This window comes from Myotis myotis, unplaced genomic scaffold, assembly GCF_014108235.1.
Source record: "Myotis myotis isolate mMyoMyo1 unplaced genomic scaffold, mMyoMyo1.p scaffold_m19_p_38, whole genome shotgun sequence".
In the NCBI taxonomy this organism is placed as follows: domain Eukaryota; kingdom Metazoa; phylum Chordata; class Mammalia; order Chiroptera; family Vespertilionidae; genus Myotis; species Myotis myotis.
The window spans coordinates 607,994-629,350 of NW_023416344.1; the positions used below are offsets into that span (position 1 = coordinate 607,994).

General features: G+C 59.3%; 3 protein-coding genes across 4 annotated transcripts; 1 reads left to right on the forward strand and 2 right to left on the reverse strand.

Moving 5' to 3' along the window:
• Positions 1-495: 495 nt before the first annotated feature.
• GFUS (GDP-L-fucose synthase) lies at positions 496-5,096 on the reverse strand. Of its 2 annotated transcripts, none has more exons than XM_036303807.1 (11): positions 4,965-5,096; positions 4,109-4,264; positions 3,679-3,793; positions 2,592-2,720; positions 2,425-2,498; positions 2,105-2,238; positions 1,929-1,993; positions 1,538-1,604; positions 1,367-1,446; positions 1,136-1,235; positions 496-865 (listed from the first exon to the last, which is right to left on the reverse strand). In XM_036303807.1, the coding sequence occupies exons 2-11, from the start codon at positions 4,252-4,254 to the stop codon at positions 810-812; spliced, it is 966 nt and encodes a 321-aa protein (XP_036159700.1). In that variant the 5' UTR covers positions 4,255-4,264; positions 4,965-5,096; the 3' UTR covers positions 496-809. The 2 variants fall into 2 exon arrangements, with proteins under 2 accessions (XP_036159700.1, XP_036159699.1); XM_036303806.1 differs by lacking the exon at positions 4,965-5,096 and adding an exon at positions 4,917-4,938.
• Positions 5,097-8,511: 3,415 nt separating this feature from the next.
• On the forward strand, positions 8,512-16,813 carry ZNF623 (zinc finger protein 623). Its single transcript, XM_036303752.1, has 2 exons — positions 8,512-8,941; positions 13,124-16,813. Exon 2 carries the CDS (start codon positions 13,221-13,223, stop codon positions 14,700-14,702), a length of 1,482 nt encoding a protein of 493 aa, XP_036159645.1. The 5' UTR covers positions 8,512-8,941; positions 13,124-13,220; the 3' UTR covers positions 14,703-16,813.
• Positions 16,814-17,576: 763 nt separating this feature from the next.
• Positions 17,577-21,067, reverse strand: CCDC166 (coiled-coil domain containing 166). The gene is made up of 2 exons (XM_036303535.1): positions 20,348-21,067; positions 17,577-20,220 (listed from the first exon to the last, which is right to left on the reverse strand). The coding sequence occupies exons 1-2, from the start codon at positions 20,774-20,776 to the stop codon at positions 19,378-19,380; spliced, it is 1,272 nt and encodes a 423-aa protein (XP_036159428.1). The 5' UTR covers positions 20,777-21,067; the 3' UTR covers positions 17,577-19,377.
• Positions 21,068-21,357: the final 290 nt, after the last annotated feature.

The following is a 21,357-nucleotide window of genomic DNA, read 5'->3' on the forward strand; positions in this document are numbered from 1 at the left end:
GCACCAGGGCCCACACCAGTGCCAGCTGGCTGGCCGAGGCAATCTGTCTGAACTTTGCCCGGCTCCTATTGAGAATGGGAGGCCCAGGCACTCACCTCGGTGACACCTGTTACTGTTCATGGAATAAGCTGCCGCCTGAGGGGGGGAGGGAGGCTGAGCCACCCAATCACCATCCTCCCCTCGGCCTGTCCAAATCCAGCCCCAGCCTCTTTCCCCAAAGCCCTTGGGAGCTCAGGTCACCAGGCCTGCTCGTGGCCAGGGGTCCAGCAGGGAGCGCCCAGCCTGTCTCACCCCTGTGGCCTGCCTGCTTCCTGCACACACACGGGCCTCTCCATGTCTCCACCTCCTCCACCACCCCAGGCGCGGTTGGCGGCCGTGGCCCAGCACCTCTCAGGGGCTGGGCAGTCAGTAGGGGCGGCGGGTCCTGGGGCTGGCCAGGCTCGAGCAGGCAGTGCCTGGGGTGGGGGACAGCTGGCACAGAGTGGCTGGGGCCGGGCCTGTGAAATGCACTTTATTGGCTCCCAGGAAAACAAGATCAGAAGTGGACACACGCAGGACCTGGGCACTGGACCTGAGGAGCAAGGTGCGGGGCCTGGCCAGGCCTCGGTTTCCCTGAGGAACGACGTGAATGCTGGCTCCACTGGACAGCTGCCTGGAGCCTCCCTGGGGGAGGGGTGGCATGTGGGCCGAGTTGCTGGGCAGTGTGCCCTTGACTCCCGGCAGGGTCTGAGGGTGCTGCCCCTGGGCTCTGCCAGCTGAGCAGCCGCGGGGTAGGGGGCAGGGGCGCCGGGCCACCACCAGCTCACTGCTCACTTCCGCGCCTGCTCGTAGTTGTCACTGAACCAGGCACAGGTCTCCTTTACAGCTGCAGGGGGAGGTGAGGGGCGGCAGCTGAGGGCAGGGCTGCACGGAGCTCCAAGGGAGGCAGGGGCGGTGGGGTCCCCAGCCTCAAAGGGTAGTCACCCGTTTCCTGCTGCCTGATGAGGGTTTGAAGACCAAACCTGCCAGGCGTCCACCCCTGGCTGGAGTAGGAAGCTGAGGCCTCGGGCCGGGCAGTGGTCGCCCAGAGCCAGGAAGGAGAGGCCAGGGGGTCTTGAGGGACGGGGCAGATGAGCCGTGAGGGGCAGGGGCTCACCCTGCTTGAAGGGCGTGAACCGGAAGTCGGGCAGGTAGGCCCGCAGCTTGCCGTTACTGGCCGTCTTCTTAAACTGCCCGTCCGACTTGGTTGTATCAAACTGGGAGCCTGGTCAAGGCCATAGCAGAAGGGGCAGCCCCGCCCCCAGCCTGCCCTTGAACCTCCCCCGCCTTTCCCGGGAGGCTCTGCCCTCCAGCTCCCAGGGTGAGCCCCATCCGTTTATCAGGATACGGTGACCTCCCCGTGGAAGTCCATGGCCTCCACCACGGCCTCGGCAGCCTCCTGGATGGAGACTTCATCCTCCTCGCCCACTGCAGGGAGCGCGGCCGAGGCCAGGTCAGCCTCCGCTGCCTGGGCCCCCGCCCCCGCCCCCACGCCGAGCCCGCCGCTGCAGGTGCCCACCTGACAGGATGATGGGCTCCACCTCATTGTACTCCCGCAGGACCCAGAGGAAGAGCCGCGCCAGGTCCTAGTCAGCCAGGCAGGGTCAAAGGCCACAAGTCACGGCCACATGGGGCCCAGTCACCTCTCCCAACAGCCCGGCTAAGACCGGATCCCTCCCTTGGGGCAGCCCTTGGCCGGCTCATCCCCAACGGGTCCAGTCCTCTCTCCCGCTGAGCTCAGCGCTGCACCCAGCAAACCCTTGGGGCTCAGCGAGGACCAGTGGCTGCTCCTCCAGGTGTCAGCCAGGCTCCCCCCCCCCCAGGTTCCCCCTGGCCCCCCCCCCGCCCCCCAGCCAGCGAGGCCGGCCTGGGCGATGCTCTGGGACAGCTGTGTGCCCTCCAGCACCAACCAGTGAGTAGATGAACTGCCTCCGGGGCTTCCCGGTGCCCCACACCGTCAGGGCGGAGCCGCTGCCTGCGAATTCGGGGAGGGGCGTGTCAGGGGGCGGGGCAGACAGCGCACACCTCCCCCAGCTGAGCCCCAGGGGCCCATCCGAGGGCGGGGCCTGGGGCAGCAGGCACTCACTCTTAGCCAGGTGCACCTTGTGGATCAGGCCGGGCAGCACGTGGCCGTCCTGGATGTTGAAGTTGTCGTGGGGCCCGAAGACGTTGGTGGGGATGACGGCGGTGAAGGTGCAGCCATGCTGCTGGAAGTAGGCCCTGCAGAGCACAGCGTCCCTCCGGCCCTGCTCTCTGCGGCTCGCCCCGCCCCGCCCCGCCCCGCCCCGGCCTCCTTGCGATGGAATAACCAGAGGCCAGCAGAGGAGGGAGAGGAGGCCTGGGAGCCCCACCCTCGGGCCCTCTCCCCCATCCTGGCGGCCCCAGCTGGGCGGGTGGCGGGAGGACCTGTTCTGCACGTCGATCATCCTCTTGGCGTAGGAGTAGCCAAAGTTGCTGCTGTGCGGCGGCCCGTTGTGGATCTGGGGGGTGGGGGTGGGGTTAGAGGCCGCTGCTTCCCGGCCCCGCCCAGCCCTCACGCTCCGCCCCAGGCCCCGCCCCGCCGGCGGTCTCACCATGGTCTCATCGATAGGGTAGGTGGTCTTGTCAGGGAAGATGCAGGTGGACAGGCAGGACACCACCTTGCGAGCTCCCACCTCGAAGGCCGAGTGCAGGACGTTGTCGTTGATATGCACATTTTTCCTCTGGGGGTGCGGGGGGGGGGCAGGTTCAGGCCCCTCCAGGCAGGACCCCAACCCCTATGTGCTCCTCCAGGGACAGAAGTGGGGAAACACCCTGGCTCCTCCAACAGGGGCGGTGCCTGAGCCTGCTTGTCCTCCTGCCCCTCAGTCTGACATCCTGAGCTGGCGGTCCCACTCCCGGCTGTGGGAGGGGCCTGGAGAGAGGACCCCACCCCTCATCTCAGGACTGGGCCCCAGCTCCGGAGGCTGCTCAGGGCAGGGGCAGAAGGAGCTCAGTGGCCCAATCTCACCGACCCAGAGGCACGCACCCGCTCTCCTGCCCAGGAGCAGTGAAGCTTTCGCTGTCCCCACCCTCCCAGGGCCCCACCTGCCCCTTGGAAACTGGACATGAGGTGGCCCAGCTTTCGGACTGGCCTGGGGAGAAGGGAGGGAGGGTGGTTAAGCTGCAGAGAAGGCTGTGTCTGGAAGGAGGGCCCTGGCTGACAGGGGCCTCGGGCAGAATCTGGTTGGAGCTTCTGCCATCCTAGTGCCGGCCGCCGGGCTGAACCACACCAAGACCAACATGCAGGCGCAGCCTGACAGCGCCCCATCCTCCTCCTGCCCCTTACAGCACGCCCCATCCCCCCAAGAGCACATGGCACAGACCCGAGCCCAGCTCACACAGCTGCACGCAGCGGGCCGGGCCCGGTGCAGCTGGTCCAAGAGGTCCCCGGAGCAGGAGCACCTGGAAGCGCAAGTGGCAGGAACCAGCCCCGAGCCCCACAGCGAGGCTGACTTCCTTCAGCCCCCGCCTGCTGGGCAGCTCCGCGGCTTTTTCTATCCGGCCAAGCGCCCCCAGACCCACCTGCACGCCCTCCGCCCACAGGCTGTGCCCAGCCCTGACCATGCATGTGGGAAGCCAGCCAGGAAGCTCCCAGAAGCCGGCTCCTGGCTCCCGTGCTCACCGCGGCCCTTCACTCACCCAGAAGTCCAGGTTGTATTTAATGTTCCGGAACAGGCCCCCCACCATGGCAGCAAGATGGACGACGTGGGTGGGCCGGACCTTTTCGAACAGGGCTCGGGTCTGTGCAGCATCCCTGGGGAGAGCCGGGCTGTCAGTGGTCCCTTGAAGGCCGAGGGGACCAGCAGCTGGGGTTTCGGAACTGGAGATGGGGCTGGGCAGGGCCCCTGGCGGGATGGGCTGCCCCAAGATAAGGGGGCCAGTTCAGGCCCTGCTGCTATGAGGGTGTGGGAGGATGTTTGCCTAGGAGCAGAGCTGTGCACACCCAGGCCACGCCTGCCACCTGGCGGGGAGGTTGCAGACAGGAGGCCACCAGGCTCAGGGGTGGGCCTGGCCCAGAGCTGTCGGAGAGGGCCTGGGGGGTGGGTGCGCCAGGGATGGGCCCACTCACGTGAGATCGGCATCCTTGGAGGAGACGAACACCCAGTCCTCGCCTGGCATCCTGGCCCCGTCTGCCACCACCTTCTGGATGGCTCTGCCCACCAGCCCAGAGCCCCCTGTCACTAGGATCCGCATGGACCCCTGGGGCTCACCCATGGCGCTGCACCTGCACAGCCAAAGGGTGTGAGGCTGAGGCCATCGTGCTTCCATCCGACCGAGCCCTAGGCTCCTGGGATGCTGCTGTTTAGGGTCATCTGTCCAAAGGCTGGCCCAGGACGCTGCTCCCAGGAGGGGAGAGACCCAGCTGGCTCGAGTCATCCCTCCTCCCCTCCCAGCCACACAGCCTGTCCCCCGTTCCACCTGTCCCAGGCCTCGGGGCACCGCCACCCCCGCGTACCCTATCTTAGGGCCTGGAAATTGGCTTGAGTCCCTACTGGAAGGCCTGAGCCCGCTGCAGGGCCCCCTGCCCAGCCCCGACAGGAGGGGTCCTGCCCAGACACCCGCTGCTGCTCCCGCCCGCACAGGCAGTCCAGCAGCAGGCCTGTGGGGAGACCCCACGCGTCCAGCCCCCACCGCTCCCTCGGATCCCTCCTCAGGCCCAGGGCCACCTACAGCCGCGGGTTCCCTCCCACGCCCCAGGCCTTTGCCGGCCCCTCCACAGGCACCTGGGAGCCAGGCCCCCTCCCGGGTCTCCAGGACCCTCCCACGGCCGGGATACCCGCCAGCGCCCTCGGGTCCCGCCCACGCCCCCGGGGCCCCAGCACCCCTCGGGCTCCGGGCAGTCGGGGAGCGCCCAGGCCCGGCGCGCGACGTCTCACCCTCCCTCGGTGTTCAAGGGGTCTCCCCTGCACCCCACGCCACCTCACCTGCCCCGCTGCCAGCTGGCTACTTCCGGCCCTGGCGGTGTCCAGCCGCGCGCCAGAGCCAGGTGGAGGGGCGGGGCGCGCGGTGCTCCCGGGGCATGCGGGGACTTGGAGTCCTCCCGGGCGCACAGGCGGAAACTGCGAGAACCGCGCAGCAGCCTGGGAAATGTAGTTCTCGCCGGTCTGCATCCGCGGGGCGGGTCCTGGGGAGCTGATCCCGGCGCGGTGGCCTCCGGGCGCTCGGGCCACCACCGCCCGGGCGCGGGGCGCGATCCCGCTGGGGAGGCTCGGAGCCCGAATGAGGAGGAGCGGCAGTTACTGCTGGAGAAGCCGAGGCGCGCCGTCTGGAACTGGCCGCTGGTGGCTGCCGCAGAGCCGGCCGGACTGCGGGGCAGGGTCCGCGACGGGTGTGGAGCCCACGGCCTACCCGGCTACCGACCGGGTCCAGCGGGCGCCCACGGTGGTCCCGCCTTGGTCCGGGAGCTGCGACCCCAATGGCCTGAGCTCAGCCAAGAAACTCCAGCCAGTGAGTGGGGGGGTGGGGGGCAATAGGGGGGGATAAGGACACATATGTAATGCCTTAATCCATAAAAAAAAAAAAGAAACTCCAGCCAAGCTGACCCATTCCACGCGCGGTGGGCGGGTCCCCTACCGGCCCCGCCCCCATCCTGGGCTCAGGCCACGCCCCCTTCCCCTGTCTCACGCTGGGGCTGCCCCACAGGCCCCGCCCTTCCACTCCGTCCCTGGACTCCGCCTTCCCCGCCCGTGCGCTCAGTCTACGCCCCACACCACCTCAGGCCCCGCCCCCTCACATCCACGCGCTCAGGCCCGCCCCTGCGCCAGCCTTCGACTCCGCCTCCGCTCAAGCCCCGCCCCACACCACCTCAGGCCCCGCCCCCTCACATCCACGCGGTCAGGCCCGCCCCTGCGCCGGCCTTCGACTCCGCCTCCCGCTCAAGCCCCGCCCGCACCATCTTTAGGCCCCGCCTCCATCGCGGGCAGCGCTGGGGCCTAGCTGTCTTCCGTTACCTGCCCTGGCTCACCGGGATGCTTGCTTATGGCACAGAGTTGTTCAGATTTGAGAATCTTGCCACGAATTCCTTTTAAAGCTACGCACGGATCTTCTTCAGTTATTTGCTCAATTTTGTTTAATATCGAGGCGTTCAGCTTACTACTTCTCTTACCTCCGCGTTTTTTTTCTATCAACACGCAACCATTCTTCTTATACTGGTAAATAATTGACTTTGCCGTATGGTTTTTAATACTGGCGATGGCAGCTTATTCATTTACCGTTCTACCATCTTCGTAACATTTTATTAAAACCTTTTATTTATCGTGGCTGGTACGATCGTATGTCGGTGGATTACTGCGTCGGACAACGGGCTTCTGATCCGGATCCCTCCATTTCCGACGATGCGTACTGCATTCCTCGGAGGATGCGTGTTGCCAATGACCTTCCAGAGCCTGACTCAGTGTTTGATGTTGTATCCATTTTCAGGGTCTGAAAAAAACATTCAAGATTTATGTAAAACTACCTTAATGGAATCAAAATATGTAAAAGCCTATTAACGTTATCACAAAGTTAGGTTCAGAGGAAAATGAAAACGTTGCGATGCACTATCTTTTTCGTTGTTGTGAACACTGCGTAAGAAACTACGGAGAATTGAAGCAGTTCTACCTTTCCCACACGCATACTCCCTAGACTGGATTTGTTATGCCCAGAGTTCGGGGTCCCCAATAATCCACCACCAGGGAGCCTCCTCCGATGCAATAGCAACGAGTCTTTATTGATCAATTCTAGAATTGGCTCCCAGCCTCTATCCGGCGCAGTGGTGAGGCGAGAGAGCGTGTCCCAGGAGAACAAAGGTTATATAGGGCTAGCTATTTGGGGTGGGCTTTAGGGGTGACGTGTGTTACAGAGATTGGTCAGGGTTTTACAGCATAAGGGTCAGGAAGTGACCATCACATTCTGAAGGTTGGAGCCGTCCTCCACTATAGCCTTATTAGGACCTTAGCTACATTTCTGGAGCTTCATTGGTCCACTCAGGTGGGTGGTTGGGAGAGTTAGGACAATACCAGCATTCTTGTGGTCACTCTCGGGGGGGGGGGGGGGGCGGCTTGGGCTGAGGGCCCAGCCTTGCAAGACAAGATAGAGGAGAGGGAGAAGAGTATGTCTCTGCTTCGTCCTTGAAGAGGGGGGAGGGTGTATTTCTGCTTAGTTCTTTCAAGTTCCGTTCTGTCCCTTCAGATTCAGTTGTGCACATGTACATATTAACATTTAACTTACCTTGGTATCATACCATTTATGGGAAAGTGTAAATTTTTGTAAGTACTTTGTGATTTGAAGTTACAGCGGCTCACCAATTGAAAGAAAACTGTTGACAATATAAGATAAAATTAATAAACGTATATGTATCAATTGATCACCTATCGAATGCCAGTCAACACGACTGGCTTTATGCATGCCTTAACTATGAATACAATCACACACAAAAAAGTGACTTTATTGTTTTATTTTACTCTATTTTCACCCCAAAGTGAATTTGCTTTGCAAAGGATGAATTTGCTTTGCAAAACGGTGATTTTTTTTTTTCCGGTTAATCTTCACCTGAGGATATTTTCCCATTGGTTTTTAGGGAGAGTGGAAGAGAGAGGGAAAGACAGAGAGAAAAGTTGATGTGAGAGAAACACATGGATGGGCTGACTCCTGAACGAGCCCCCACCAAGGACTGGAGTGGGGAGGAGCCTGCAACCAAGATAATCAAACCCGGGACCCTTTGGTCCGCAGGCCGACGCTCTATCCATGCAGCCATCCGGCTAAAGCTGCAAGAGGTGCATTTGATTTGCGAAGGGTGTCCTGCTTCCAGGACTTGAGCAGCAGACATGCAGCTCAGGGAGGAGGAAAGACAGACGAGTGAGCCGTGGCGTCCTTCCCGGCGAGCAAGCTGATTCTGCACCAGGAAGCAGCCGGTGGTCCTAGAGAGGACGGTCCCTTGTCTTGCTTCATGTCTATTGCCATCATCCTGCAGGCGCAGGGTAGACACCACCCAAACGTGGTTCTGACATCGGCGTGTGACCACACACACACACACACACGCGCGCACGCACACACACATGCACACGCGCGTGCGAGCACACACATACGCACAGTGAAGAAAATGTCCTACTGAAATAAGGAGGCTTTTCTGGACGCAGCAGGACGGGCCTCTGATCACGGCTCCAGAAGGCCCAAAAAGCGAACTGGTTTGGGGTTTGGATGGCGGGGCCGGAAGGGCGAACGGCCAGGCTTTCCCATCAGCTCGCCCAGGCCCGTGGTCCCGGGAGCGGGAGAGCGAGGCTGGAGAGCCACCAGCGTCCGCGGCCTAAAGCGGTTCTCAACCTGTGGGTCGCGACCCCTTTGGCGGTCGAACGACCCTTTCCCAGGGGCCGCCTAAGACCATCCTGCACATCAGATATTTACATGACGATTCATCACAGTAGCAACATGACAGCTATGAAGTAGCAACGAAAATAATGTTATGGTTGGGTCACCACATGAGGCGCTGTATTTAAAGGGCCAGAAGGTGGAGAACCACTGCTCAGCTCTTCACGCCGCAGCTCAGGCGTCGGAGGCCGGCGCGCGTCGGGCCGCTGAGAGGAGGGGCCCGGCGTCCGCGTCGGCGCCGACAGCTCACGGGAGACGAGACCCCGTCTACACGGGGGCAGCCACGCTCCCGGGGCGCAGGGGCTGAAGGGCGCTCAGCACCGGGTCCCGCCGCGCCCCCGCCCACCTCCCTCCTTCCTTGCCCACCGCGCGCCCGGCCGGAAGCCCCGACCACCGAGAGGCCGCCTAGAGCAGAGCCGGAAGTCCAGGGGCGGGGTCTGGTCTGACTTCCGGCCGCGGGTGCGGGACGCCTTGCGGGCTTTGTCGCTGGTCCTGCGAGGTGGGCGGCCCCGGTTCGCTGCGGGGCTCGCGCTGTCCTCTCGCCGCCGGGCACCGGGTGAGTGGCGCGCTCGGGCCGCGGGCGGGGAGGGCGGCGGGCCCCGCACGGGGGTCCCGGAGCCTGGGCCTCGGGAGCCGGTTTCTCGGCAGCCGACCCGGCCGGCCCGTGGCCCAGCGCTTCTCCCTAAGGGGCGGCCTGCGGGTGGGTGCCGGGTCCGGGACTCCCGCCGGCCGCGGGCCTCTCGCCTCCTTCCCTCCGCGGCGGCCGGGGCCGGGGGCAGGGCCGAGTGTGCGGAGCGTGCGGCGCCCTGAGCGGCCTCCCCTCCCGACCCGGGGAGCTCCAGGCGGTGCTGGAAGCGGCGGGGCCCGAGACCCTTGTGCGGGAGATGCCGAGGCGGGGCCCGGGCGCGCGGGGAGGTGAGGGACGGCATGGCCCCCGCTGGGGCCTGGGAGCATCGCCGGGTGGGGAGAGGGGTGGCCGCAGGCGCCTTCCGAGGGCTCCCTTTCCCTGTCTTCTCTGCGGCCAGCACCCCCGCGAGCCCCGCCCCCCGCAGCTCCTTTCCTCCCACGCGGCCCGTGGCGGTGAATGGCAGCAGCGGCCAGAGGTGCCGGCCTCCCCGCGTTTTCAGGCATAACTCGCTGCTCTCCCGGAGCTGGGCTTTGGCCCCTGTCACAGCTGCAACGTTGTAAGAGCGTCTTTTCTTTCTTTTCTAAATGTTTTTATTGATTTCAGAAAGGAAGGGAGAGAGATAGAAACCAATGATGAGAGAGAATCACTGATGGGCTGCCTCCTGCACGCCCCACCCTGGGATCAGCCCGCAACCCGAGCAGCACGTGCCCTGACCCTGACCCTGACCCTGACCCTGACCGGGAATCAACCGTGACCTCCCGGTTCCTAGTCGATGCTCACCCGCGAGCCCCCGGCCGGGCGAGGGTGAGAGGATCTTGATCCTGGCGGAAGCCCCAGCATCGCTGACGGAGAAGTTGGAGCAGGGGTTGCTCTGTTTTCTTACACGCGGCCCCAGTCCCTCTCGGAGCGCCGGGATGGGTCCCTGACTCCGGGGACGGCCTCGGGAATGAGAGGGAGGCGGCAGCGCCCCGGAGGCCCAGGCAGCTGTGAGCAGGAGGTGAGGAGGTGGCAGGGGGTCAGGGAGCAGCTGACCCCTGACAGGCGGTGCCTCGGATGCAGTTCAGGGAGCTGTCCGGCCTGTGCGGTGCTGCCTGGGGCCCGGAGGACGGCAGGTGCAAGGACACTGGGCGTGTGAGCAAAGAAGGGTGTTGGCGTCCTGGGCAGAGGCCTGGGAGCAGCGGCTGAACGGCTGTGGGGTGGGGAGGGGAGGGCAGCACCAGCAGTCGGGGTGGCCTTAAGGAAGCCACCTCCTGAGCTGAGGTGAGAAGGATGGTTGTGAGAACCAGGGAAGCGCGCACCACTGACAGGTCCCTCCTCTCGCAGTGGCTGCTCATCAGGTTTGCAGGGGTGTTGGAGAGAGTGCAGGTCCGTTGCGAAGGACTGTGCCTGGTTCAGGTTCCAGGGGCACCCCTCTCCCCCCAGTTCTGAACCAGTGAGGCAGGTGAAGAGCGACGCGTTATGGTGCTGCTGGCGACCGGCTGGGATGGAGCGGCGCTGAGCTCCCAGGCTGAGTGCCAGTTGGGCTCTCCTGCCCTCTCCTTGGGGGGCTGCCCCGGGGAGGAGGGGGGACTGCGTGCCTAGAGGTGCTCCCACGCCTTTCAGTCGCGACCTCTGCACCTCAGGGAACACCGTCCTCAGGACACAGGCATGCGGGGACCAGTGCTCCTCCAGGCCTCATCTGCCCAGGGACTCAGTGCGGGACGCGTCCAAGGCAGCTGGGTGTCTACAGGGGGAGCTCGATGCCAGGGCACAGGTGGGGAGGTCCCAGGTGGGTGGGCATGGTGTGATCCCGTCTTTCTTTTTCTCTTTTTTCTTTTCTTTTTTCTTCCCTCCCCTCCCCTCCCCTCTTTCTTTTTAAAATTATCTTTTTATTGATTTCAGAGAGGAAGGGAAAGGGAGAGAGAGATAGAAACATTAAAGATGAGAGTGAATCGATTGGCTGCCTCCTGCACGCCCCCTACTGGGGATTGAGCCCACAACCCAGGCATGTGCCCTTGACCAGAATTGAACCCAGGACCCTTCAGTCCGCAGGCCGGTGCTCTATCCACTGAGCCAAACCAGCCAGGGCTCATCTTTATTTTTAAAAATTGTGTGTAGGTGAGTGGATGACTTTAAGGAGAGGTCTGGGTAAATGTGTATAAACAGTTAACAGTACTTACCTGTTGAACTGCTGAAGGTTTACCAAGTTAGTGGGCCTTTAAGGAAAAAAACATCTCTGTGACCACCACAGGGCTGTGGTCTACAGGCTGCGTCACGGCCACGCCTGCAGGAAGCGGTGTTGCCAGACCCGTTGGCACATCGTGTGCCCAGCGTCTCAGCGTTGTCGGTTGGTGTGCGTGGCCTCTGGTCAGGTAGCCTGTGGGCCTGTTTCAGCGTGGGTTCAAGTTGCTGTAACAGATTCAGAACTGGTGTTTCCAGCAGGAAACTTGATTTCTCAGGTTCCTCCGCACAGGCAGGCGCTGGCTGTGGCCCTCGCCCTCCCAGAGCCTGGCTGCTGGGCCCCATCCACATGTCCCATGGGGAGGGGACAGGCCATGTGCCGTTCCTGTCTTCCTGCTGCACCTCCATCACAGGGTCACACCCAGCCTCAGGGGACTCTGGGAAATGTAGTCATTGGCTGGGTGGCCATGTGCCTACAAAAATCTCAAGTGCTGCCCTGGCTGGTTTAGCTCAATGGATAGAGAATTGGCCTGTGGACCAAAGGGTCCCAGATTTGATTGTAGTCAAGGGCACATACCTCAGTTGCAGGCTCCTCCCTGGTCAGGGCCCTCGTCAGGGCTCGTGCAGGAGGCAACCAATCGATGTGCTTCTCTCACATCGATATTTCTGTCTTTCCCTCCTTCTTCCACTCTCTGTAAAAGTCAATGGAGCCCTAACCGATTTGGCTCAGTGGATAGAGCATCGGCCTGCAGACTGTCCAAAATCAGTTCCAGTCAAGGGCACATCTCTCTCCCTCTGAAATCAATAAAAATATATATTGATTTCAAAGGAAGCAGGGATGCTGGGCGGTCTTCAGTCTCTGCTGCAGTTTAGCCCACTGGCCACCCTTCATCCCAGCCAGGCTCCCTGGTGGCACAGGGTGGCTCCCACAGTCGCAGGCATGTGTTTGACTGTCTCCTGACTGCGATGCTTTGGATGTTGCCAACAAAGTTGGAATCATCTAAACAGTCCAGCTGCCTAATTCTAAATATAAATATTTTACACTGTAAAGAGCATGTAGAGAGCTCAGTCCTGGCTGGTGTGACTTGGTGGTTTGGAGCAATGGCCCACACACCAAAAGGTTGAGGGTTTGATTCCCAGTCAAGGCATGTACCTGGGTTGCAGGTTTGATCCCTGGCCCTAGTTGGGTGTGTGGGGAGGCAACCAATCAATGTCTCTCACATCAATGTTTCTCTTTTTGTCGTCCGTCCGTCCCCCATCCACTCTCTTAAAAAAAAGAATGGAAAAAGGTATCCTCGGGTGAAGATTAACAACAAAAAAGAATGTAGATAGCTCGGCAGCGACGCATACATAGACAGGAAGCAAGTGGAATTCAACCCGAGTGGTTTCCCTGTGCAGGCCCGACAGAGGGCGAGGGGCAGGGCATCAGGGCTGATGTGCGAGAGAATGGCTTTACACTTGATCTTGGCCCAAAGTGCCGAAAGTCTGAGAAGCGATGCACGGAAAGGGTTTTAATATATGACCAGAATGAACGTGTAACACACTGACATGGGGTCTAACCTGGCGAGGAGGGAATGTTTTGCTCTTCACCTGCCTCACTGGTTCAGAACTGAGAGGACGTGAAGGAATGAGGGACATCAAAGAGGTGGTAAGATTGTTCTATTTGTGTCTTTGGAAATACATCTTGATTTTGGTAGTTCAAGCCCTACCCCTACCCATTGGCCACCCAACCGTCTGTCCTCTGGGGTTGGATGGTGGAGCCCCAAAGAAGCCTTCCCAAGTGGGAAGCTATTTGGGGTGAGACAAGTGTGTGGGGGACGTGCATTGGGTCAAGAGTGCGAGCAGAGGACACACTTTCCTCTCGGTAGATGTGTGTTTCAGCTCCACCCACTCCAGCAGATTCCTGTCTATTAATGAGGTGGAAGATGATCTTACTCTGTTTTATTTCAGATTCTGATGTAGGAACTGGTGATGAGAAGGTGCCTCTGGAGTCTGCATTTCTGAGAATGGAAATCCGCACAGGACACTGTCAGAAACACGCACAGTGATGGAGACCCCTGCCCCTGAGTCTGGGGGGGTCTCTGCACCAGGATTAGGAGGGCTGTTGGGAAATCTGGAAGGGCAGAGCCCCCTGTCTCGGGAGGGAGGTCGCAAGCCGGTGACAGTTACTCACTGGAAGATCCAAACAGGAGAGGCAGTCCAGGTGGGAGGTGCATGCAGAGGCAGCCCCGTTCTGAGCTCAGACCTCCTCATCCTTCAGAGAGAGCTTATGGAAGGGGAAGCCCACCCATGTGGGACTTGTGGCCAAAGCTTCCCATTTATTGCGGACCTAGTTAGACATCAGATTTCTCATACTGGGGAGAAACCTTACAGATGTGACCAGTGTGGGAAAGCCTTCAGCCAGAGCTCCCACCTTGTTGAGCACCAGAGTGTTCACACCGGAGAACGACTCTATGTGTGCAATGCTTGTGGGAAAGACTTCACTCACTATGCAGATCTCATTGAGCATCAGAGAGCACACGCAGGAGAAAAGCCGTTCAAGTGCACTCAGTGTGGGAAAGGCTTCTGTCACAGCTCGGACCTGATTCGACACCAGCGCGTCCATACCCGGGAGAGACCTTTTGAATGCAAAGAATGTGGGAAAGGCTTCAGTCAGAGTTCATTACTCATTCGACATCAAAGGATTCACACAGGAGAAAGGCCCTATGAGTGTAATGAATGCGGGAAATCCTTCATTAGGAGCTCAAGCCTCATTCGACATTATCAGATCCACACAGAAGTGAAACAGTATGAATGTAAGGACTGTGGAAAGGCCTTCCGTCATCGCTCAGACCTCATCGAACATCAGAGAATTCACACTGGAGAGAGGCCCTTTGAATGTAATGAGTGTGGCAAAGCCTTCATCAGGAGCTCAAAGCTTATCCAGCATCAGAGGATCCACACTGGAGAGAGGCCTTATGTTTGCAACGAGTGTGGGAAGCGCTTCAGCCAGACGTCAAACTTTACTCAGCATCAGAGAATTCACACTGGAGAGAAACTCTACGAATGTAATGAATGTGGGAAAGCTTTCTTCCTGAGTTCATACCTTATTCGACACCAGAAAATTCACACTGGAGAGAGGGTATACGAATGCAAGGAGTGTGGCAAAGCTTTTCTCCAGAAAGCTCATCTCACAGAACATCAGAAAATCCACACGGGGGACAGGCCCTTTGAATGTAAGGACTGTGGGAAAGCCTTCATCCAGAGCTCCAAGCTGCTTCTACACCAGATCATTCATACTGGAGAAAAGCCCTATGTGTGTAGTTACTGTGGAAAAGGGTTTATTCAGAGGTCAAACTTCCTTCAACACCAGAAAATTCACACTGAAGAGAAACTGTACGATTGTAGTCAATATGGGAAAGATTTCCACTCTAACCCGAACTTTAAAAATAATCAAGGTCTTACTCAAGAGGGGCTTCCCTTGAGTAAGACCCCCGCACATGTGGGTGAGAAATCTGTAAGTCAAGGGGGTCACACAGATGACTTATAATTATTCTCCAGGTCAGTGATGTTTGCAGTGGCATGAGTGTTGTGGCTCATGTGCCTTTGGACATGTCAGCATTTCTGAGATTCACGGCTGGGGCTGCTTTAGGAGTGGGTTGCCACCTGCGTGTGCAGCCATGCTGGACTGACCTCGGCCAGGACCCTGTGTCCTCGGGAGAGCTACCTGAAGACCACTGCCTGAGCTGGAACAGTGGGGGCCAGGAGCTAGGTCTCTAGATGTTCCTGCCCAATTATAGCTCGCCCCCGGGTTAAGTCCCCTTAGAGAATGATGTGCCCACTCATTAAACAGCTGATGGAGCAATTTAGATTGATCAGCAGGCAGTCGGAGAACTGCGGGGGCTTCCCTGTGTCCTTGGGCACATTCTGAGCTCCCTCCCTGCATCCTAAGGTCTTTTGCTTCCTGGAGCCTCGTCTCCCACCACCTCACTCAGTGTTGCAGCAGCACTAACGGACGTTCCTCGGATCCAGGCTGTCCCTGCACCCTGGCCTCCGTCCTTGTTCAAACGCTCTCCCTCTCCTCCCGTGGCTACTCATCATGAGAAAGACCACCCAGGCATCGTGTCAGGCTCAGCCTCTTCCACTGCTGGGCCTCTGTCGTCATTCTCACCCTGTTACTGCATTTACTTTGATATATAAGAATTGTGTCTTTATATATGTCTCATTATTGCACTGCTGATTCTTTGTGGACAGTTATATCTGACTGATTTGTGTCCCTGGTGTCTGGCGCAGGACAATAAAAAAAGCCCACCCCATACCTGTGTAAGTGGTGCCTCTCCAGCTTTGTCCCTTTTTGCTGCTATTTTAAAACGCTTGGATTTTGTCCTTGCTTTGTAAAGTGTAACCTGTTGGGCTGCTGGGAATACCTTCTGAGCCCAGTCCATGTCTGCTCGCCCTCAAGCCAGAAGTCACAGGTGGTGGCCAGTGTAAGCCCGTGCCCTCAGGTTGCTGCTGAGCTCAGCCATGGCCATGCCCGGCCTCGGAGCACTGCTGCACTTAGTTGTCCGTGCATCTCTCTGGCTCGCTCCAGGGCAGAGTCCCAGCGCATGACCTGGCTTCCGCCTCTGAGCAGTCCAGGCCTGAACTCAACTCTTCTCTCTCCTACTCGCTGGCTCCGTCTGTCGATGACTTGAAAATATTTTGACCTGTAAGGACCAGTGGTGAGTCCTGGGAAAACATGAGAAAGACACATGGAACCTGAGGCCATTCCAGGTCTCTAGGGAAGCCAGGTCACGGCACAATGAGCAACATGTGGAAACACATGTTCCTGGCTGTGCAGGAGCGAACGCAAGGAGGTGGCTGACATCGCCTTTGACCTGGTCCACGGAGATGAGATGTTTGTCAGAAGATGGAATGAAGGAATTCGAGCAGAAGTAGGGAGTTGCATGGAGCTGTTCAGAAGCAGGCGCGTTTATTATGCAACAGATAACTGGCTAGTGAAGCCATTAGTAGTTGCCTCTGAATTTCCTTTATCTAAACGTTAACCAAAACACCCACTTGTGAAATTGGGTAAGTTCTTGGGTTTTTCTGCCCATGAAGTCATATTTTGAGTTAACAAATTTCAGCAATCCCAGAAGCCCCAAGGGATTAAGTAATTTTAAAAGGGCTGCAGAACTCTCTGTAGAACTTGCCATCTGAAGTGCAGACACTGGTATGACCAGGTCATTTTAATCAACATTGTTGCGGTCCAGTTTCCACACAGTGAAAACACCTATTTCAGGTGTGGTTTTAACGTACCCGTGTCACCACCGTCATAACCAGGAAGCAACATCTCTATTGCCCAAAAGGTTCCCTTTGGCTGTTCCGCAGTTAATCCCACCCCAGCCCCAGACATCCACTGTCGGTCGGTGTAGTAAGTTTGCTTATTCTAGGACTTGGTAGGAGTGGTGCACATGGTATGTAATCGTGTGTGTCCAACTCCTTTTCATTTTGGCATGTTTTAAAAGACAACCCAGTGTAGTTTCTAGCTGCAGTAGCTCTTCTCTTTGCTGAGTCATGTTTGATTGTATAAACTGTCATTTATTATTCATCCGTTAGAAATTCGAGTTTCCACCTTGGACTGTTAAGAATAAAACTGTGATGAACATTTGTGTACAAGTATTCGGAAATGCCTCTTTATTTCTCTTGGGTGAGTGACTAGGAATTGCTGTTATAACTGTCTTTAACTTGATAAAAAGTCGCCATTCCCAGCCAGTGTGACTCGGTCGGTTGGCGCATTCTTCCTACACCAAAAGGTGGCTGGGTTGACTGAGGGCAACTGGGACTCATTCCTGCCGTTGCACCTCTCCCCTCCCCACCCAAAAAAAAAGGTGGCTGGGTTGAGTCCAGTTGGGGCACATATCCAGATGGTGGGCTCGGTCCCCAGTTGCAGTGTGTGTGGGAGACAGCCAATCAATGCATCACTTTCACACTGATGTTTCTCCTCCTCCCTTTCTCTAAAAAAATCAATAAAAGCATGTGCTTGGGTGACTTAAAAAAAAATTGCCAACAAATTTCTCCACACTGACTACCATTTTGTACTCCTGCCACAGTGCCAGGGTCCAGTTGCTCCACGTCCTCATCCACACGCCACTGTCACCCCCTAACACGGAATCCATCCCAGCAGTGTACATGTGTCTATTTCGTCCTGTGTGGCGGAGCTGAGCACCTTTCTACATGCGTGCTGCCACCGGTATCATCCCCACGATGTGTCTGTTCACAACTTTTGCCCACATTTTTGTTGCTGTTAATCCTCACCTGAGGATATTTTTCCATTGATTTTTTAAAGAGAGTGGAAGGAAGGGGGAGACACAGAGAAACATGGTTGTGAGGGACATCAATTAGCTGCCTCCCACACGTGCCCTGACCGGGGCCAGGGATCGAGCCTGCACCCGAGGTACATGCCCTTGACCGAAATTGAACCTGGGACCCTTCAGTTTGTGGACTGATGCTCTGTCCAGAGCCAGGCTGGCAAGGGCTTGAGCAGCTTGGTTAGCGGAAGAGGCCGGAGAGCCGTGCGAGGAATGAGGAGCTGGCAGCAAGATTTTCCAAGTAACTCTTATTAAAGTGTAACTTTCATACAAATATATCCCAAATGTCAGTACCCAGGGGAATGACTTTCCACAAAGAGAGGAACAGTGGCCGGTCTGAGGGTAATGGGAGTGTTGGACTCTTAAGCCTGGAAGGCGGGATGGAGATATGAAGTGTGTGGAGGGTTGGGGGCTCTTCATGAATCATGAGCTTAAATGTGCATGTTGACATCTCTCAGAGAATGAAACGGGGGAGTCCCACTGAAACACAAAATGAGAAAGAAAATTCAGAAACTATAAAATGAATGGATGAAAAGTAATACTGCTATTGATACTGCAACTCAACCTCGATAAACTAACCACACTCTGTGGTCCAAAATAATTGCTTCAAAATACTGACCGTCAACCGGTGACTACAGGGAGAGACTGACGAATGCCAACTCTGAGCGGCCTTCCTCCTCCACAGGAAGCACTGGGCGGAGCGGGGAGGACCCAGAGGGCAGGGTTTCCGCCTGCTTCCTCTGTGGTTCCCCCATGTTAGCTGCTCCTGGCAAACAGGAGCTTCGTTGTGAACCTGTGCTCTCAACTCCTGCCGCTGGGCCCAGTCCCATTCCATCCCAGGCCTGCCCATCCCAAGGGTCATTTTCTTTGGGCCTCAGATCACTGCGCTCTCCTCCGAAGACCAGCGATTTACTAACCTTCCCTCTGCGCTCAGGGCGATGTCACTGTCCTGGGGCCAGCGCTGAGGGTGCTGGGCCTGCTCCCTCCCCCCCCCCCCCTCCAGCCAGGCGGCCTCCTGGCACAGCCAGCCACCAATGAATATGCACACCACCTCAGGGACATCTTAACCGGCCTGTGCACACTGGGACTGACAACTGAATGTGGTAAACGCTGGCAGACGGGTGGCCACAGGGCACTGTGGGGGCAGCTGACAACACTTGCGTGTGAAGTGAGGACTTGCTAGTACTATTTTCTCCCCACTGACCGCGGGACCGGTCACTGGGCTGCAGCGATGGAGAATGTCCCTGTCCTCAGGAAACACTATGAGGACCTAGAGGTGAAGGGGCACCACCTAGCAACCTAATCTGAAATGTTTGGGGGGTGGGGCGCGCGCGCACGCGCACACACACACACACACACACACACAAGAGGTAGAAAGCAAACTGCTGGTGAATCTAGATAAATGCTATACGAGACTTCTCTGTCTTGCAACTTTTCTCTACATTTGAAATTACATTTAAAAAAAAAAGTTACCCAACACCCCCAGGAGGTTAAACAATCGGTGGCTGACACTGGCCCTCCTGACCACAGGCTCCTTTCTGCCCTGGCCACCTTCCCATACCCTCCCTCCCCCTTGCCGTCTCTGCCACCACGGTCATCCCGACTTTCTCCGGCCCTGGCCCTGCGGGAGCAGCTGAGGCCGGCCATGGTGGGGAGGGATGCTGGCTCCGGCTGACACGGGGTGAGGGCACATCAAGCTACCTTGCCGCCCGGAAAGGAGTAAGGGGCCCGGAGCTAGCAGGAAGTGCTGCAGCAGCAGGGCACAGAGGTGTGTGTGTGTGGGGGGGGGGGGGGTCACATTTTTATGAACAACTGCACTCACCAGCTAGCTTCCTGCGCTCGGTCTCCCCCACCCTGGACTCCTTCCGGGCGGGTTCAGTCTGCCCTGTCAGTGTCCTTGGTCTCCGTCGGCTGGCCCGGCCCCGGGACAGAATCAGCAGAGGCAGTGGTGCTCTGCGAGGCCCCGCGGTACGAGGACCGCGAAGGGATCCTGGAGCCATGGAGGGACTGGGTCAAGGATGAGAGCCGCGAGCCGGGGCTGGACAGGGCCAGGGAGCCCAGGCGGGACGGGGCCAAGGAGACTTGGGAGTCCCTTTTCGACCTGTCCTGGGAATGCAACTGTGACCCCGCCTTCAGCGAGGCCAGCGACGGGACCGTGGAGCCCACACGCAGCGAGACCACTGACGGGGCCCTGGAGACAGCGAGGGAAGAGGCCTGGGACGGGTTCCGAGAGGGCTCAAACAAGGAGCCTGGCGGGGAGTTGGAGGAGTCTGTGCCGGAGGCTATGGACCCCTGGCGCGGGGAGGCCAGCGGCTGAAACAGCTCCGGGCCTCCGGGCCCCCGGCGCAGCCAATTGTGCACGCGCGCCAGGTCCCACGAGTCCTGGTGCTCGCTCCACAGCTGCTCGCGCTGCATCAGCAGCTGGCGCCGCATTTCGTGCAGCAGGTGGGCCCGGCGCAGCAGCCGCAGCAGCTCCTCCCGCAACCGCCCGTTGTCTGCCTTGATGGACTGCGTGTGCGCGATGAGCGCGCGCGCCGCCTCCCTCTCCGCGCGACGCGCCATGGACTGCACCCGCTGGCGCGCTTCCCGCTCGAAGGCCGCCTTGTCCTCCAGAAAGCGCCGCTTGACGCGGTGGAGCAGCTGCGTGTGCTCCACGCGCATGTGCAGCAGCTCGCGCTCCAGCGTCCGGATCCGCGCCAGCTGTTCCAGCTGCAGTTCCTGCAGCGGCGGGGGCGGCAGCTCGGGTCAGCACGCGCCCAGCCCACCGGCTTCCGACCCCCGCGCGCCTCGCCGCGCCCCGCCACGCGCACGCGCACTGGTCCGCCCACGGCGCACGCGCACTGGCCTTGTAGGGCTGCAGCTCCTGCACCTGCCGCGCCATGTGCGCCGCGCGCGCCTCCATCTCCTGCAGCTGCGCGCGCACGCCCTCCTCGCGCCCGTGGTAGAGCGCCTCCAGGTCGGTGCGCTGGCTGTGGATCTGCGCCAGGTCCACGCGGTTCTGCTCCTCCAGGCGCACCGTGGCGTTGGCGCAGCGCTGCGCGTGCGTGCTCACGTAGGTGGCGTAGAAGCGGTTCTCGTCGCGCAGGCGCAGCGCCTCGCCGTCCAGGAGGACGTTGTCCTGCAGCACCTGGTCCACGCACTGCTCGTAGGCGTCCAGCTGCTCGGTGAGCAGCCCGTGCTCGCGCAGCAGGTACTGCGCGCGCTCCGACAGCTGCGCCTCGGCGGCGGCGGCGCTGTCTGCCGGCCGGCTTCCGCGCTTCTTTTTGGGCGCCATGAGTCCCGGCCTGGGGCGGAGGGACGCGTGAGGGCCCGCCTGCAGCCCGCTCCCCGCCCAGCCCTGCTCCTCCGCAGCCCGAAAACTCTAGCGGGTGGGGCGCGTCTCAGGGTTGGGGAGGCAGAATCAGGGGCACGTGGTGAATCGGAAGTCGGGGCCCCGTGGCCAACCTTTACTCGTGGGCTCTTTTGGGACCGTGGCCATCCGTGGGGTGCGCCCACCTCGAGTATTGTTGGTGTTCAGCCCCGACAGTCTCCGTGGAGACAGAACTTAGCCGCCCTCCCCCACTATCACCCCGTTGCCAGGGCAACAGCCCTACTTCCCTCCCCCTTCCTGCCCCCCAATTCCCTCACTCAGAGTTGATGCCTGACACCGTGTGTGCCCCGCACAGGTCACACCCAGGCGTCTGGAGTGGCTTCCGAGGATCCCGCCCGAGGCCCGCAGGTCGATTTCAGAGCCGTGGCAGTTCACACCCATGGCCACACCTGCGCGACACGCGTGGCCAGCGCCTCTTAAAATTACGAACGCAACTGAGGCATTTTCCTTCTTGTAAAAAATGTGTTTTATAAATAAAGACAAAA

Coding starts and splice junctions, on each gene's coding strand:
- GFUS (XM_036303807.1), bottom strand. CDS start 4,254: ATGGGTGAGCCCCAGGGGTCCATGCGGATCCTAGTGACAGGGGGCTCT. Junction 3,794..4,108: donor TCCAAGGATGCCGATCTCAC/GTGAGTGGGCCC, acceptor GGCTCTCCCCAG/GGATGCTGCACAGACCCGAG. Junction 1,447..1,537: donor GGAGCCCATCATCCTGTCAG/GTGGGCACCTGC, acceptor CGCTCCCTGCAG/TGGGCGAGGAGGATGAAGTC.
- CCDC166 (XM_036303535.1), bottom strand. CDS start 20,776: ATGGCGCCCAAAAAGAAGCGCGGAAGCCGGCCGGCAGACAGCGCCGCC. Junction 20,221..20,347: donor AGGAGCTGCAGCCCTACAAG/GCCAGTGCGCGT, acceptor CCGCCGCTGCAG/GAACTGCAGCTGGAACAGCT.
- ZNF623 (XM_036303752.1), top strand. CDS start 13,221: ATGGAGACCCCTGCCCCTGAGTCTGGGGGGGTCTCTGCACCAGGATTA.